The sequence below is a fragment of the Balaenoptera borealis genome, assembly GCF_965194805.1.
Source record: "Balaenoptera borealis genome assembly, chromosome: 7".
Taxonomy (NCBI): domain Eukaryota; kingdom Metazoa; phylum Chordata; class Mammalia; order Artiodactyla; family Balaenopteridae; genus Balaenoptera; species Balaenoptera borealis.
In genome coordinates, this window is record NC_138864.1 from 58,248,049 (window position 1) to 58,266,416 (window position 18,368).

Consider the following 18,368-nt stretch of genomic DNA (forward strand, 5'->3'; position numbering starts at 1 on the left):
TTTATGTGGGGTTTTTTTAAGTGTTGGCTGATATCCAGTCATAGGAATGCATAAGGCATTTATCACAGAGCATTTTACAAAGAAAGAAAGAGAGGGAGAGAGGGAGGGAGAGAAACAGAGAAAGAGGCAGGGAAGGAAAGAGAGAGAGAGAGAGAAAGAGAGAAGGGAGAGGAAAAGATGTAAAAAGGACAAGATAATCCTGAGAAGAACTAAACAAGTCTCAAATCTTGTTTCCTCAAAGAAAACAATTTCCTTCCTCATGTTCCCTATCCTAATACTTAAAACATCGTATTGTATTACTGTTTACTGGAATATTTCAGTCCCCTGCTCCCCATATGGTAAGCTCCATGAGGATAATGAATGTTGTTTTCTTAGTGCCTAAAATAGTGTCTGGTACCAAGTAAGAATTCAGTAATGATTTGCTAAATGGATACTTGCATAGATTATTTCATTCAAATAAGTACTGAATGAAGAAATAATTTTCTTAAAATTTCTTCTCATATGGATTTGATGGAATGAATATGAAAAGTATAGGTATTAGAAAAGTTATTAAAATTCTAGTTAAAACAGAAACCATTAGGCATCAACCAATGCTATTCTATTAATACTATAACTGAGAAATAATTCAAAGAATAATGTTGTCATTTGGAAGGGGGCAGAGATCTATGTCAAATTATCTCACAACAAAAATGCCTGAAAATACTCTGGAAAATTTCTGTATATCATTCAGAGAGTGATGTGACTAGAGATCTACCCTTCTATTAATTAGGCAGTGGTCAGAATACTCCTTCAAAAATCATAAAAACGTCCAAGTAACTGTGGTATTTTGTTTTCATCATAGTTTTTACCAGAAAATCTGTGGCAATATTTAAACTTGAAAAGGGTTCAGAAGAAAATTATCAATACCCGCCTATATTTTTGTTTGCTATTTTGTATTTACAAGGAAAATTCTGTTTTAGAAACCATTTTTTTCTAATAAAAAAATCAAAAGATAGTGGCAAAAGCAACAGTTTTCTTTTGAAATCCTCATATTAAAAAACTCTTGTTTTTTTTGAAACATGAAGGTACTATATATTAGTAATATAAATTGTTTAAATGCATTTCTGAATTTTTTAAATGTCTCAAAAAAAAAAAAAAAAAAAACCAAAGAACAAATGTTGTAAGCCATGATTTTCTTACGGTTAAGCTTCTCAAAACTCTTTCAGTGAAAACAGAATATACAAACTGAGAAGCAGAGATAAATCATTCTGACATTTTTCATTCATTTTTCAAGCTTGCCCCATTATTTACTGGTAGATACAGCAATACAAATGCTACATAAACCCATTCCTGCGGTATTTCTGCTAAGCTATTAAGCACTTACAACATAATTACATGAGGCTTAACATCTTACCACACACAAATTTCCCATGTAAATGTCATTAAAGTATCAGGTAACAGGTAGGTAAATTGTTTAGTATGATTAATAACATTTACATTGTATAGTTATAACAAGCATGAATGACTGCTTTCATAAAGGCAGTCAAATAATAGCAAGATATGAGAAAGTCTTTAAAATTTAATAAGTCAATCATTGTATAAACTGTTCTGAAAAGTATAGCTTTGCTTCTAATTCTTCTACAGATTATTAGCAATTCAAATAAATCATTAAAAATTTCATACCAGGAAGGCCAATCATATTTAATATGATGTAAGTTTAGAGATAAACCTACTTATTTTTTCTTTCTTCTCACTGCATTTTTCCTCAAAATTCCTAAATTCCTCAAAAAAGAACCATAAAGAAAAGCTGAGGGAATAAAAGGAAAAGACATTTTAAAATACGTCATCTGCGCACCTATGTCTTCATGTGTGCCTATATTTCCTGCTGGAATAAGTATCTCAAGAGTAAGAACCATGTTTTTATGATGCCAGCTATTTGGCTCCAATTTGAATGGATTCAGTAAAGGTTCTTCCATGACAATAGGAAAACAACGACATATATTAAAGTTTCTGTGGTTATTTCTCATTAATGGTCATTCAAAATGGTTAGAGTACACATAAATATATTATTATATAGAAACTGGTTATCTTTTGGCATCTAAGTTTGGCCTTCTCCTAATGTGAACTAAATGATTTCATTACCTCATGGGGGAGGGTGAACAGTAGCAATTCATTTATTAATGGTTCTGTTGTGAATACCATGGAACAGGATGGAGTTCAAGATTTATTTAATAAGATTCTTCTCTATTTCCTTAGACAATTGAGGGCAGGTGAAATATTTTCAAATCTGGAGAATACCCAGTGTGCATATGCCATCTTGATTAAACATATGGAATATATACATGGAGAAAAGCCAAGTAGAGACCTGCTTGAGTAATCTAAACACCCAAGTTGAGAGAGGTTAATATATAAAGATCAGTTTTGTACTTTGAAGTTTTCTGGGCTTCATTTTGCCTAATTAAGACAAGATTTAATAATCAAACCACTGTACAAACATGTACCTAAAAGTATAGGTTTGTTTCTAATTTTGGGAAGAATTCTTAACAGATTCCAAGGAATCAGCTCCACATGGGAGAAGGTCTCTGATAAGATTTGCTTTTCTCATTGCTAAAATGCAAATGCCTGCTTTCCATCTTAGTTTCTTCCATGTGACTGAGGTTAGCATCTCCCTGTCAAAATCTCGACTGTGATACTAATATACAAAGATTCTGATATTAACAAACCATCTGAGTGTGAAGCAGTGGCAACTCTAGGTCATAAAAAATGTATTCCAAAGTGTTCTTAAAGGTATTCATAGAAATCATCTGTAGATGATGATTTCAAAGGGATCAATTTACCTAATTTACCTGTAATAGAATATGCACATCCACATATTTCTAGGAAATAGAACCAAGTAGCAGAAAGCAGACTTAACAATCCAATACTACTTTTCTAAATGAACTTAATTCCAGATCAAAATATCGTGAGGTGAAAAGCAGAATTCCCAGTCTTTCCTCTCACACCGGACAATGTTTCAAGAATACCTGGTAGTTTTAAGTAGTGCTGAGATACCACAAAACAAACCAACCAACATAACTCTACCATAAGGTAGTAAACATGCAGAATAACATTCAAGACAAGGAGTATTATATGCCATTATACAAGAAGGAAGTTGGTTCTCCTCTGACAAGACTGATTTTACCCAAAACAATCTGATAAATTTAGAGAAATGCTGTGGCAATAAAACAGGTATTAATGTGATGATATAGAAAGAGTCTGAAATATAGTGAAATACAATCTGCAGTGCAGCAAACGATGAGAGGAGAGGCAGCTAGCACAGCCAACCACCCTGAACCCCAATATACACACATACATGTCATCTTTGAATGCTGCAAAGGGTTGGGCTGGGAGAATTTGTGTTCAGTATTGTGGTCTTCAGCCCATGCTCCCTCCCTTCACGGCTCTGCCTTGTTAAGATGGAGGCCAAAGAGGAGAGAAAATCTCTAATCCCACCTGCAATAAGGTGAGCACATGATAAAGACCCCCTTCTCTTGCTATTAGAAAGATGATTAGACCTTCTCCCATGAGATTTTGTTTTGTTTATATCACAATACAATAAAGCATTTAAATACTAATTCAATTTTTAGCTATCCATTTATCAGTAAACAGGACATTGTTTCTCAATATAATGTCTCTACAAGATATTTGGAGGTGATATAGTAACAAAGGATAATAGATAGAATTTTGATATTCAGGACCTTTCATTCTCCAGAAATGAGAGGATTCTACTTTGTAAGGCTACCATAGCAGAAAGTAGTGGCAAAACTGTACAGACCAGTTTCGCTTACAAGTTTATTGAAAATGCTTTGCTGGCCTGCCTGATACCATTATTTTAGGATGACTGTGGTTGCCTCAGCAGGAGGGCTCCTGAGGATGTGCTGTGATTCAGGCATTTGCTGTTCATTTCAGCCACAATAAGGCTGCCAGAAAGAAACTACCACAAGTTTCTGAGAAACTGCTTCAACACTGACTGGAATAAAGTAGGGCATATTAAAAAATAAATATAACATGCGTACATAGAAGTTGCTGAGAAATACCTAACTGGCCGACCTTGGCATAGCTGCTAGCACCTGTGCAAACTTCAACTCTGCCTCACACCTTTACTACAATAACAAAAAATGGGGCTCTGCACACACGTGCCTGTATGTGCTTCTGTATTAAGATAGGTACCCAATCATAAAAGACTTTCTAATCTAGGACCTCAATTTTGCTACAAATGTCCTACGCATGTAGTGATGGAGAAAACAGTGATATTGTGATGGTGTCCTTGAGCCCTGACAGCGGGGCCAGGAGGGCAGTCTCCGTTTGGCTGTGATGGATACCAACATTCTCTCTTGTATGCACACATCAGTGAAGAAAACCCCAATTTCCACACCAGTGGTTATGGCATGTTGACGTGGCTTGGGGACTTACCTTGTTCATGTGGATCTGCTGCTGGTACTGCTTCTGCTTCTCTAAGAATTGCTGGTGTTGCTGCTGAATGACCAGCTGAGCCAATGTGCTCTGAGGCAAAGGTGCAGACTGGGTTCGATTCAAGGGTCTGTGACGGGGTAATTTGTGGGTACCTCTAATGCCAGGTGAAATTCTCTCTTTTGTTGCCAAGGGAGACTGAGGATGTAAGGGAACTCCACCTGAAAAAAATATATATGTACATGTATATATGTACACACACACCGACACATACACAATTTAAGAAAGAAGCTACAGAAAATAGCTATGGGATAAGTTTTACGAAAAGTAGTATACTACCGGGCAAATATCAGAAGGCTAGGTTGGGTGGGGTGAAGGCAAAAGTGCCAAAGCATTGGGCAGATATGCATCTGATCAATGACTCGCCAATAGTCCACTCTGGTATGTATGAAGGTTAAATAAGGTGAGTTTTTTTTTTCATGGATCTAGAGGAATAAATAAAGACAACAGTCTTTCCAAAGTACTAGGTATCAGGGAGACCTGTGTAGGACACTGTGAATCTTTACTAGGTCTCGAGTTAAAGAGACATTACATTGAATTGCTGATAAAATGAAAGCCCTAAAAGAACCTGCAAATGGTGCCGTTATGAATTACCAGCCACAAGAAGCTTTTGCTGTCGCATTTGTTCTTTCAGTAATAAATGCTGCAGGAGAGCTTGGTGGCTGCTGTTGGGCTTTCCCTCCAAAGTGACATGGGGATGGCCTGAAGATGCCGGATTGCTGCCCCCGTACTGCCCAGGCAGGGGAACGCCTTGCCTGAGTGTCTGGGTCTCACACTTCTGTTTTTCTTTGAGTGAATTTGAAGCCTGTTTCAAGAAATAATACAGATGTTAATCCGCTTTCATCCATATGGGTCATTAGGTCTGTAAATCATTAGATTAGTTTCTTATTCCATAATTCCCACCCCACCCCCAACCCCCGACCCAAAAAGCCCTACCTTACCCAATGGCTGAGTAGGGAAAATGGATAACACCATGTCTTGTGAACTAAGGGAACTAACAAAGGAGAAACAAAAATAGAGCTGAAGCACTGGAGACAATTTAGTATTGGGTATCATCATACTGAACCCAAAATAAAACTTTTTTTAACATTAAAAATCATGTTAATTTCAGGCTTAATAACTGAGAGAGTTATTTCTAAAATAGTTTAATATACTGCTATAGTAAAAGGTATATTAGAAAAGTAAAATTTATTCAAATCGCTGAGCTAATGGCTATACAATAGGGATTAAGAAGCTGGAGATAAAATGATCCGTAATTTTGGAGTTTCAAGCAGAAGGAACAATTCACCCTTTCTCTATACGTCCTCTAATACGTTCACAGAGCTGTGGGTTTCCAGTATTTAATTTTTAAAATAAAATTCTTGAGATAAGTCAATGAAAGGTTATATAAAATATGCAGGAATTTGATTTAAACAAGTATTTTATATTAATTCATAACAGATTCCCAAATCTTTAAATATTGAAAATGACACTCCAGATACTTTTGTTTAATAAAATAAACTGCAAGTGAAATTAGATATCAAATAAAAATGCTATTAAGAACTTGAAATATATGATAACACAGTAATAAGGCAATAATATTTATATCATCAACAGTAATAATGAATTCTCCTATTCAAAGAACTTAATGAATGGTGGTCATTTTGGTATTACAAAAGCAGAGGTCTAATACCTCAAAATTATGTGGCATGTTTCTTTTCAAAACTCATGTTTCATCTTTCAAAATTACTGTGTACCAGGGAAGCAAAGCAATTTTCAGTGACTGAGAAATTGAAGGACAAAGAGGTAAATGGTTTGTCTTAGTCACATAATGAGTCAATGCAATGTTTAATCTAGAAGTGATTCCTTCTCCTGGCCTCTTTTCCTTAAAATTTACCACTACTCAGTGGGGAACTAGAATATTAGAGATCCCTTTGCCAAAGCAATGCTAAGCTTGAAAAATTAATTGTGATGGCCTCATCCACACCAAAATGGAAGCAAAGAAAAATGAAACTTCAATCCAAACCACACTGGTTTATTCATCCAAAGGTACCAAATTGTATTACCATTGAAACATTAAATGGTCTGGTTTTTAGTACTTGGTCCTTTGGGAAAAAATTCTCCCCGACCACATTAAAAGTGGTGCATGTTTGTGTTAGCTGGTAGGAGTGACTTAGAACATGCAAAAAAAGAGTAGGAAAAAAAAAAGCCTATTCACGTGTCATAAGTTTTTGTGTTAGTATTTGCTTATCATCAGAAGAGATAGGAAAAAATAGGAACAGAAGAAAATAATTTTTAATAAGTGAAGATTTGAAAATATCATCCATAAATATGTACATTTTATTTCATCCCTAATTTCTTTCTTCTTTTCACTAGAGCCAACTGTTTACAAATGCTTCATGTGGAATTTCAGGGGCATAGCTGAATTCAGTGTTTTTAAGCCTGTCTTCTTTCATCTCCAAATATAAAACAGCATCCAAATTTTGCTTTCTCCTCACTGGTATAAGATTACTATATCACATAAGGTAACATTCTACTCTATTAAAAATACCAAATACAGTAAGGTACCTCTTAGATTGGTTTTATAATATGTATTGAACACAATCATAAAATTTATCATTTAAAAATGTCACCTGTAGGTGTGCTTGTGCATAAACTAGTAGCATACCATAGACAGGGTTCATATTTTGAAAATAAATTAGTCACAAAATGGTCAACTCTTTATGATTTCTTAATGTTAGCATACTGTAAAAGATGTGAATTTGACAAGATGGACTCAGTGGAAGACCTGCATCTAAAAATTGGCAAAATTGGTGCCAAGGGTTGGAACAAACTTCTCTTTAAACCAAATGCATCATATGACCTCTGCATAAGTACAATTTAATTTACTAACTTTTCACAGATAAATTAGTCTAGGTAAAGTTTACAAATCTTTTACAATGACTGAAATTTATATTATTTTAGGGAATATGCATAAAATAATTATTGCTGTCTTCTGTTAGTAGGACAATTACCTCCAAAAGATCCTATTTCAGTTGTCAGGACTTTTAAAGTAATTGATTCACTTTGAATCTCCAGGCAAGAGTTTAATATTGTTCTTAGAGAGGTTTTCCAGATATGTATTCTTCAGTACCACAGAGTCAGTAACCTAAATTCTCAAAATAAAGTCATTCACAAAATAAATTCTTTAAACATATGCTGCTGTGCTTCAGATGCTGCACCTCTCAGCAATGGCCTGACTTGAGGTTCAGGTCTGCTACTTGCTGGATCTGTGATCTTGGGCTTTTATGCATTCCAAGTCTCAGCTGCTTCTTCTGTAAAAATGTGTCCTGTAATCTCTGTTTCATAGGATGGTTGGGTGGAGCTACCAAAATAATATACCTGGAGAGTGCTTTCTTTTTTAAAAGCTATAAATGTTAGTTATTATTTTTATATATTATGATATGAACCAGCATGATTCTTTAATGTGAAATCAAACTGAACATCTTTGAACAACTCAGCAAACAGTGAAGGAGAAGTAGACTACCAAGTTTCCCTGAAGTCTAAATATACAAGAAAAGAATGAGAGTTTCCCTATGAAAATATCCCTTGGGCTGGTTTAGGCTGTTGCAGGGTAATGACTTACATTCAGCTGGGCTGGCACTGCTGGAAGTCCCAGGGTAATGTTGGGCAAAGAGGGAGAGGTATAAAGACTGAGCAGGTTCATGGAATCTTCGTGAATTAGAATGCGTTGCTGTGAAACCATTTTCTGGTTAAAAAAAAAAAAAAAAAGTGAAAGGGGACTCTCAAAATATTACACAATATCACATATTTTACTGTAATGTTCTCATTTCAGAAAACAGATTTTATATTATCATAATCTGTCAAAACATTTAAGTATTTTAATTAAGAACTTATAAGTATTTTATGACTTCTGTATCCAAAAATGTTATATGTAATAAATTTAAAATTTCTTCATCAGTTGTAACTGTAAAATCTGAAGAAAGAGCTTCTATGTTCATTTGGAAAAAATTCATTTTTAAAATTCTACCTTTATGGAATATAATCAGTGTGTTTGTCATCAATTGGTAAACTACAACAATTAAATTGAGTAATTCTTATGAGTACAGATTTTTGTATTACTGCGTGATGAATATGTATGTAATGTTGCTATAATCATTATCCTCATATGGATTAAACATCATTTTGCTGATGGGAAAACTCACACAAGAAAATCTTAAATATCACCATACAGGACCTCTATAACAATTAATTATATCTTTTTTAAAATATAAAATTTGTGAAAAGACAACTCTGTATGGTGTTTTATAAATCATACATATTTACTTTAGAAGCTAAAGTAAATGTTAAAATGTTGTGTGAGTTCGCTGGGCCACAACAGTCTTCACTTACACTGAAATACCTTGAAAATTTTGGCATCAGAGTCCTTTTTACAACAAATAACCTTTTTTTTAATCCAATACTAAGAGTCATGTTTTCGCACATGTGGCCTAATATAGTTGCTTGAATTACATTTTCTGTTTAACTCTTGCTTCCCTCCCAGAACTCTTATACAATAAGAGTTACAAAGGTCTTATTAGACTAAGGAACTCTGGCCTGATATGGTCCCCAAGGGAACAACATCCCTGAAAAAGAATACTCCATGTAACAGTATGACACAGTGACTGCTTTCTTCCCAAACAAAAAGCATATGGGACTCCAATAATAGACCACCTCCAAGAGGGATATTGCACACACGGGCTTTGACTAAAGTAAATATAATAACTTGTCAAGTATGTTTGGGGGAGCGGTAGATTTTCCCCTGGACAAACCTGGGATATCAATTAACTGGGGAAAATATCATGTGCTAATACAATGCAACCTCAGCATGTCACTGAAGAGTGATGCACCACCAAAACACAGGATGTTATTCCAAAACATCACCTCAATCATACGTTTGTTTGGAGATGAGTCGTAGCCTTAACATAATAAGAACAGAAAGCTAAAGGTGGACTTTTCTCATTGCAACTTGGAATTCCAAACCAACTCAGAGTTTGTTTTTTCTCAGAAGAACAAGTCAGATATTTGTACATGGAAAGCGAGAAGTATACTGAAATTTTTAACATTACATTGAGTTTGTATGAAACCCTTTACAAAATTAAAGTTGTCAAAAACCCATGAAGATTGTTGGAAAAGATTTTATCATCAGAATGTATGGGACTGCAATTTTATTTAAGGAGTATCAACAACAGCTGTATATTTGCTCTAATTTAAAAAGACGAGTTATTTTGCTTATACTGATATATTTTTACCATGATTTTTAAATATAGAATATATACCTGAACAAGAACAAAAAGAACATATGAGGAAGTAAAAATATTTTAACTAGCTTATTGGCAGCAAGCAGCCATTTATAATAAAAGGATATTTCATCTGCTTATGTGTATTTATGGAAGAGAAATAAATGTGGAAAAATAATTACTTTAAATCATGTACAATTTTCATTCAAGGTTGTATCTGCTTCCCACAGCACGGAGACTTGACAGGCACTGTGGGAATGACACCAAAAGTTACCCCAACCTCACAAAAGAGGTTATCTTTGTTTTCCAGTCAGAACTTGGGCGACATCCTCCTACCTCATCGTAGGAAGCAAACCTATACTAAAGTGAAAAAAAGGTTTCTTCTTAGGTGTAATATGGCAGTAGCACACTGGCTGCTCACAGGGGCTTTGACAAAAGCGAAGGGACTTGGGAATGTTCTTACTATGGGACTTCAGATCCCTGTAGCTTCATAGCAAAACTGAGTGGTGCCATTTCCTAGGATAGCACCGACCATGTGCCAAGCCCTATGCCAGGGAGTTTTGGGACATTAACCTAATTCCTAGTTCCTAATTCCAGGCACTCTCCAGCAATCTAGTGCTCTTGTTATGGATGAAGGAACTGAGTGATTGCCCTAATTCTGGTTCCCAGTGGGATCAGCAATAAAACTTTTAAACCGATCAAGGCTGGATGATTTGTTGTCAGGTACTGCTGCAGAAGCTACACACCACTCTGCAGCCATTACTGAAGGATAAGGGAACCATAAAAAAGTATGGAGAAGGAGGAAGCTTGAGAGAAAAACAGGCAGCACAATCAGGCCCTGGGGCTTATGGAAAAGAATGAAAGTGTACAACGGGGAGCCAGCTAGCCTGGCGTGAGAAGAAAGCAACAGCCCTGGTGACTATATAGACGTGAGGATCTTCAAGTCATGGAGACAATTCCTGAGGAAGTAAGGAAAGTCCAAAGTCCCCCAAGTTGGGGGGTACAGTTGGCTCTTCCCACAGAGGCTAACTGGTATATATCATATCACGGAACTTCAGAGACTTGGACAAAATTTATTTCCTTCAATTTACAGATAAGGAAACAAGCACAGCATTTACATAAACTTCCAATGGATAAAATCACAAATGACTTAACTGAAATAATGTTTTTCTCAAATTATCTTCTTTAAATATAACTTTCCTCACTTTGACTTCTTTTTTTTTTTAAATTTATTTGGTTGCATTGGGTCTTAGTTGTGGCAGGTGGGCTCCTTAGTTGCGGCCTGCTGGCTCCTTAGTTGTGGCATGTGAACTCTTACTTGTGGCATGCATGTGGGGTCTAGTTCCTGGACCAGGGATCGAACCCGGGCCCCCTGCATTGGGAGCGCAGAGTCTTAACCACTGCGCCTCTAGGGAAGTCCCCTCAATTTGACTTCTTGATAGAAGCAGGCTATCTGTTCCAGGTTAATGTTTCTTAATAAGAAACCGGAGCTGTATGGTACACTGCTAAAAGGGTGCAGACACACTTGAAAGTCAGATGAACAGATGGTGAGAGGGACCATTTCACTGAGATAGTGAAGGATCCTGACCAGCATTCTTGCAAGGCTGGAAGGTTACCCCACCTTAGTACTGTGGTGAGCTTACAAGTATTTCCAGGCAAGGCCAGGATTTTTCCAGGAAGCAGTTTTGAAGCCCTTAAATCAGTGCTGTGCTAAGATGCCAATGCTTCATACCTTAGAACATGCAAAAGATGGTTTTAATCTAAAAATTTTTAGAAGCAGAAATGATTGCTGTAGTCAGATAAAATGGAAATATTAAATGTACAATGGCTATTGCTTAACATTCACAAAACAATTAATTAATTACAATTAAGTTAGATTAATTGGGTGGACGGGGTACAAAGATGCCCTAGGCCACGTAAGTTCACATGCTACTCGGGTGCACAGAAAAGTAGAGAACTAGCTCTGATGACCTGTCATAATTACTATAATTAGAGTATGGTCAAAACACTTCAATGGGCTTCCCTGGTGGCGCAATGGTTGAGAATCTGCCTGCTAATGCAGGGGACACGGGTTCGAGCCCTGGTCTGGGAAGATCCCACATGCCGCGGAGCAACTAGGCCCGTGAGCCACAACTACTGAGCCTGCGCATCTGGAGCCTGTGCTCTGCAACAAGAGAGGCCGCGACAATGAGAGGCCCACGCACCGCGATGAAGAGTGGCCCCCGCTCGCCGCAACTAGAGAAAGCCCTCGCACAGAAACGAAGACCCAACACAGCCATAAATAAATTAATTAATTAATTTTAAAAAAAAAGATAATTATTGTCATTATTACTTATTAAAAAAAAAACAAAACACTTCAATGGCACAGAGCAGGTTGTCGATTTTAAACTAGGCTTTGATGGGTAACTAGCATTTCACCAGAAAGAGCATGATGTTGGGAAGAGGGATGTGACTGAGCCAGGTGTCGGGGCAGGGGAGGCCTATCCATATTTTAATAATGACCTTCAAATTTTAATTACTTTTCTCACCATCGTGGCAACTGGAACCCTATATTATGGATAATATTTGAAATTCAGGTGAATAAAATACACATAAACTGAAAATGACGTCTCTCAATAGAGCTATTTCTTTAGCCATTGACATCAAGAAGACCTTAGTTTCAATCAAAAGATTCAAATTCTCTTACGAAATGGACACTGGCAAAAATGAGAAAAACAGACAATGTTCAACGTCACAGGGATTTCGGAAAGTAAAAACCATCACACATTACTGGTGAGACTGTGGACTGGTGTAGCAATTCTGGCGAATGTTTCAGCACTGTACACCATGGCCCAGAGGTTCTCCAGCTGCTCTAGAAATTCTCATTTAGCTATAGAGTGATGAGTACGGATATACACTAAAGCATTTTTTGGTGGTGGGTGAGAACTGGAGGTCACTGGGGAATCCAACTGGAGAACAGGTAGGTAAAATGCAGGAGTACCTGCCATGGATTATCACAGTGATTAAAAGCAATTAGGCATATGCATCCATTATGATGTGACTAGCTCTAAAAAGAGCTAGTCTTATTTTTATCACATGTTTAGTGATAAAAATAAGAAATGGAATGAGATTGATAACACCATGCCATTTATATCCCCCAAAATTCATGAGCACAAAGCAAAAAATACATGTATGATGTAAGAACCCATGCAAACAAAAATACAGGAGAAAATGACTGCATATGGGGCAAGGAAAATGCATGTGGGGATAGGAGATACTGAGGAAGGAAGGAAGGGAGGGGGGAGGGAAGAAGGGAGGGAGGAGAATTCCTTTCTTGCTCTTAAGAAGACAAAGAAGTCAACAGATGACCCTTGACAGAATACTAACTATGTAATCACCCACTTTTTAAGAGGCTCATAGAAAAAGTGAATGTAGAATTTTCAAGTTACTGCATGCTCAAAATTATCTACAATATGCATGAGCATTAGAAACATTAGAAAAAGAATATAAGTATCTACAAGGTTTTGGTGAGCAGCAGTCTGGATGGTGTAAAGGAGAGTGGTCTAAGCATCTTACACTTGAGCTCTACCACTCACTGGCTTATGACTCTGGGTAGCTGCCTACCTTCCCTGGACATCAGATCCTTCAGCCTAAGACTGGAGCACCTCTGACTAGATCTATCAGGAAATATCTGTTCTATTAGAGTGGCATCTAGGAAGACATGCTTGTAAGCCTCAATCTGTTTTGGCTTTAAAAGGTTCCAAATCCCCAAACCTAGATTATCTAAATAAAAAGAAGAACCACATTAAAAACAAACAAGTAAACAAAGAAATTTTTAAAAATCTCTTAAGCATTTAATGTTTGCCTACAGCTTTCATGGTATTTTTCAGTATAGTATTTATTTTCCATTCTCCTTTCAGACAGCTGATAGAAAATTAAAATCTCCATGTGATGAATAAATTTTTTTAGGCAGTAAAAATCTCTTAAGTTTTCATTTTTACTGGACACTCAAGAATGTATTACTAAAATGGCTTGGAGGAAAAAAAAAATTATCATTTGACAGGGCTTCCTTTGCATTTAAAAGTCACTGATGTTTTGTTAAAGGTCTTGGTTTACATTATTGACTCATGTTATTCCTAGTAAATGATTCTTGTGTCATAGCAACCTCCTTTCCCCTGGGGGGGTGGGGGGAGGAGGGTCTTATTTGCAGCTATCTAAAACCATAGCTCTACACCCACTCAGAAGGGAGCATAACACTTACAGCAAACGTCACAACAACTATTATGAAACAACAGGCAGATGAGTCATGGGAGATTGGGGCAAAACAAGTGACATTTCAGATGATTTTAGAGTACTTAACCTTATTATTAGAATCCATTTTTAAAATCATTTGTATCTGCTGGAAAAAATTATTTAAAAAATAGCATAGCAGAGCCAGCCACTAATGTTCAACTAGAAATAAACCAGCGGCTTGGCTACTGTTAAAATAGCTATCAAATAAATCTACCAAATCTAAAATAATGGTGTTGATATTCATGGAAACATATTTGAACCCACAGGCCCACAGTATTAACAATAAAGTAACTAGATAGGTAAAGACATCTCTGACTGGAGTTGGAAATAGAAACTCCTGAGGTTTCAGCTCCCCAACCAAGTTTACAAATGAGTAAAGCAAGTAGCTCCAGTGATCTCAGTTCGGGACTGAGCATATGTAAGAAACTGAAGAAATGGAACAGAATGGCCAGAGCAGATGGAGGTTCACTCTCACGTGAGATTTGCTGGCTTGATGACAAACATACTAATGAGTTTTCCCTACTAGAAGTCAGTATTGATACCAACAACAAAAAATGAACTTGTTCTGCACTTCACAATTTACCACCTGCCTTCCAAACACTGATTCCCCACCACAAAGCTGTTGGGGTAGTTATTACCACCTTTCACTAGATAAAGAATCTGAGGTTCAGGGCAAGTTCAGCAACTTAACCAATGATGACAAAGTAGTTGGTTTTGCAGCCAGGTTCCTTGGGAGCCTTCTGAATGGAAGACCCATACATCTGAATGCAATGTGCGGTTTCCTTAGCCTGGACTTACAAGTAAATTCTCCTCTTACTTCTGTCTTAACCTTTATTTAAATTATGCAGAACACATGAATTATGAGAGAGAAAATTTTCTTTTTACCTAAGCCTCAAGATCAGCCTGAAATACAGCCTTACTTTCCTATTTCCTAAGCAGCAAAAAGGGAGTAGAATCCCATTTGTTTACATGGGATCTGAAAGAATTAGGTGACATGCTTTTCTACTTCCAGGTCACAGAATAGAGAGTCGATTCAAATGTACACTGTTACACTATTTTAAGCAAAGATGGTAGAATAAGCCTATTTTATAAATGGTAAAGTATGCAACTAATTTGATTTTTGAAAGTGTAATGATGTGAATTTTTCATACCCCCAAATATTTCTGTTGGTATGACATCACATGCTATTATTAATCTTAGAAGATGTCTGTAAACATCATACTAAATTCAAAATGATTAATCCAAAATTGGCTGAAAAACATTGTTTTTTGCTCTTTTCTCTAGTTTAGGTGGAAATATTTGGTGTTACAAGACAAGGATATTAATTCGCTGACAGTTTCAGTCTGAATTCTGCTGTCTCCTCACCTCTCCAGTATGAATTATGCTACAGACCTCTGTAAATGCAATGCAGCAGAAAACCACATGTTAGCCATCAGGGTTGAATTTTTTGTTCTGGGCCACGGAGAGGCTACCCATCAGTGCATAAAGGTCTGCCCACCTGGCCTTTTGGATCATAGTTCAGGCACACAATTAATTCATTATGAGGTAAGTCACTGCTTGCTTTTGAACTAGTCTTTCCAGCTTTGGAGGTGAACATCCTGTCACTGACCTGAAGAAATACCTCTACTCTTTCAAACTCCATTCAATCACATTTCCTTCTGTTTTTTTTTTAAAACTGGTGGGGGTGGAAGGAAAGAATATGTCAACAATTAGCTGAAAAGCTGGGGCATATAAACAGATATTTGTGTTTAGGTATCAGCAAAAGGTTTTAGGAATATAAAACAGATTAAAATAGTAAAAGCAAATTCCTTTAATTTACATTCTCCACTGTATATATTTTGAAATTTAATGATAGGGTCACACAACCTGGGACACTCAATTTAATTTAACAGGTTTTAAAAAGCTTGAAGTAAAGACAAAATCTCACCTTTTCCCATTTATAACCAGTCTCATGAATATGTATTGCTTGGTTGTTTCTTGATGTTGTACTAAGTGCTATATGCATATGTTTGTATTTATAATGAAGGGTTCTATGTATCTTCATCTTTAGTAACAAACCATGTCCCCCACTGCCTTCCTCCCCCTTGAGAGGTAACCACCATGCTAAATTCTGTGTTTATCACTCCCTCGCTTTTTTAAAATATACTTTTATTACATACGTTTTTTCCGATCAAAATACTGTACTGCCTGTTTCTGAACTTAACAAAATACTATCAAGCTGTAAGTGGTCTTCCGCACCTTTTCGCACTAACAATGCTTTTCTAAGAATCATAAATGCTGTTGAATGAATGTGGTTTAGTGTGTTTTCATTTTCCAAGGATACAGAATTCATCCAGAACCTATTTAGAACCCAGACCTTTTAGTGTTTCTGCAATTGAAACGCATTCTTCAAACTGAGAGGAAATGGAAATCTAAAGTTTTTTAGAAATATTTGTGACCAAGTTGTTCTTTTTCTGGAAATTGATTAAAGGGTTGCAGAAAACTCACTGATATTGAGATATAACTGTACTAACAGAAATACAATACCTGTAACCAATAGTCCAAGAATCCCACTTACATCTATGGCCACAAATATATGTGAAATATTTATTCCACCTGGTATCATGTTTTAGAAAGAAAAATGAAGACGAGAAAGGGACAATAGGATGGTAAGAAACAAGAAATAGATGGAGGACAGGAGAAAATGTAGCGGCCTGAATTGTATTCTTCACATAGCTGAAAGATGGTCATAAGCAACAGAGCATCTATCTATTCTGCGCATTTTCCTTGGAAAATTGAGGGAAAATTTTGAAATCTAAAATGAATGTGTATTCCTCTAGAAAGAATTTACTTTTGCTTTTTTCCAGATACCTAGGGAACTAAAAATCTGGGGCACTTTAAATTAACAGTTTGAGGTTATGAAAATTCGGGCTACAACTAGCTTCTGGTTACAACTTCTCCAGGAGACTCTGCCCCTGCTCTGGTCTACATCAAGACACCTCTGTGGGTGGGGATGAGGGACTCACCAATGTCACACAGATATGGGTCTTTGGGTCTGAATGGTTTCCTGTTAGATTATCCTCTTTGGTCAGTACTGGGCTTTGCCTTCTCTCTCCCTTCAGAGTTATGTGAGGCTCTGAACACCAAAACTCAAGACTCAAGTACACAAATGTCCTCAGTGAAGAAGTGACTTCACTGGCTCCAGTCCTTTCCTTATCAGGGACAACCTTCCCTTATATTTTGGCCAGATAATTTATAACTTATACATAATTTATTATACATGTTATGTGTGAATGTATGAAGTTACAGACACAGATGTTGGCATAAGGTACAGAAGACATTTCTGTCAGTCAAGCTAACCGTCCAAAATCAACTAGGTTACCCCAGGAGACAGTGAAGCAAGTTCCCTTTGAATAAAGAGTGCTCTGGTGGCAGTCTGATAATCACATATCAGGAGAGCTACAGAGATGATTCAGGAATCAGAGATTTGATCAGTCCCTTTCAGCCCCAAAGGATCATGACTCTATAAAACACAATGGAAGAAGCATGTCACAGTTATATATGGAAGTTACTACACCAGCTTCCCCTGCAGAGAGCAGTGCATGGTAAGGAGGCATTATAATGACAGAAGAGAAATATTGAGAATTTCAGTCGATTGATGGTGACTCCAAAACAGCTGATTCCACAGGAGTGGCTGTTGCCTTTGCTTAGCCTACTACAGAAACTACATAGACAAATTCTTGCTGACTCACAAATTTACTTTCCTCTATTGCTGTATCACTGGTTTCAATAAATCATGTGCCAAAAAACAAATGTTACTAAAGTTGACTGCATAGTCAGAAAAAAAAAAATCATGTGTTATTTCAGACCAGTTTCCTTTAATCTTTCATTTTTCAAGGACAGAGTTCATATATCATTTATCTTTATATCCCCACTGCCAGGCAAAATGACTGGCACACAGTAGGTCCTTAATACATGTTTGCTTAGTGGAGCTCTGTGTTCCTCAACTATGATACTTCAACAATTTTCTCATTACTCTTCAGGTCAATTGGATAAAACACCTAACTTGTTTCGGGCAACTGTTCTTCTGAGAGGTTTGCATGACGTTGTTTTACTTACTGATGGGTCTACTCCCATCAGGATAACCAAGAACCACGCAGAAGGACTTCTGAGTTGCACAACTGCTGGGAAGTATATACTCAGCATCACTAAGAGTGGTTTCTTTGAGGATTACACTTCAGTATTTTCAAACCATGACTGTCATCCAAACTTTGTAAATCAGATTGAGTTTACTCAATTCCACACATTATAAACCTCTCAGAAAAATAACTAAGAACGGGTGGCTTTAAACTTCAATTCAGAAATATCACT

The 18,368-nt window shown here is 36.7% G+C and overlaps 2 protein-coding genes across 11 annotated transcripts in view; one reads left to right on the plus strand and one right to left on the minus strand.

The window, feature by feature from the left end:
• Positions 1-18,368, minus strand: part of HDAC9 (histone deacetylase 9) — a 999,956-nt gene that overhangs the window by 397,039 nt on the left and 584,549 nt on the right. For all 10 annotated transcript variants that reach the window (XM_082398347.1, XM_082398346.1, XM_082398355.1 and 7 more), the window contains 3 exons: positions 8,093-8,215; positions 5,083-5,293; positions 4,432-4,649 (listed from right to left, as the gene is read on the minus strand). In XM_082398347.1, coding sequence (XP_082254473.1) covers positions 4,432-4,649; positions 5,083-5,293; positions 8,093-8,215 — 552 coding nt within the window. The remainder of the gene's footprint in view (positions 1-4,431; positions 4,650-5,082; positions 5,294-8,092; positions 8,216-18,368) is intronic.
• Positions 1-18,368, plus strand: part of PRPS1L1 (phosphoribosyl pyrophosphate synthetase 1 like 1) — a 753,632-nt gene that overhangs the window by 89,420 nt on the left and 645,844 nt on the right.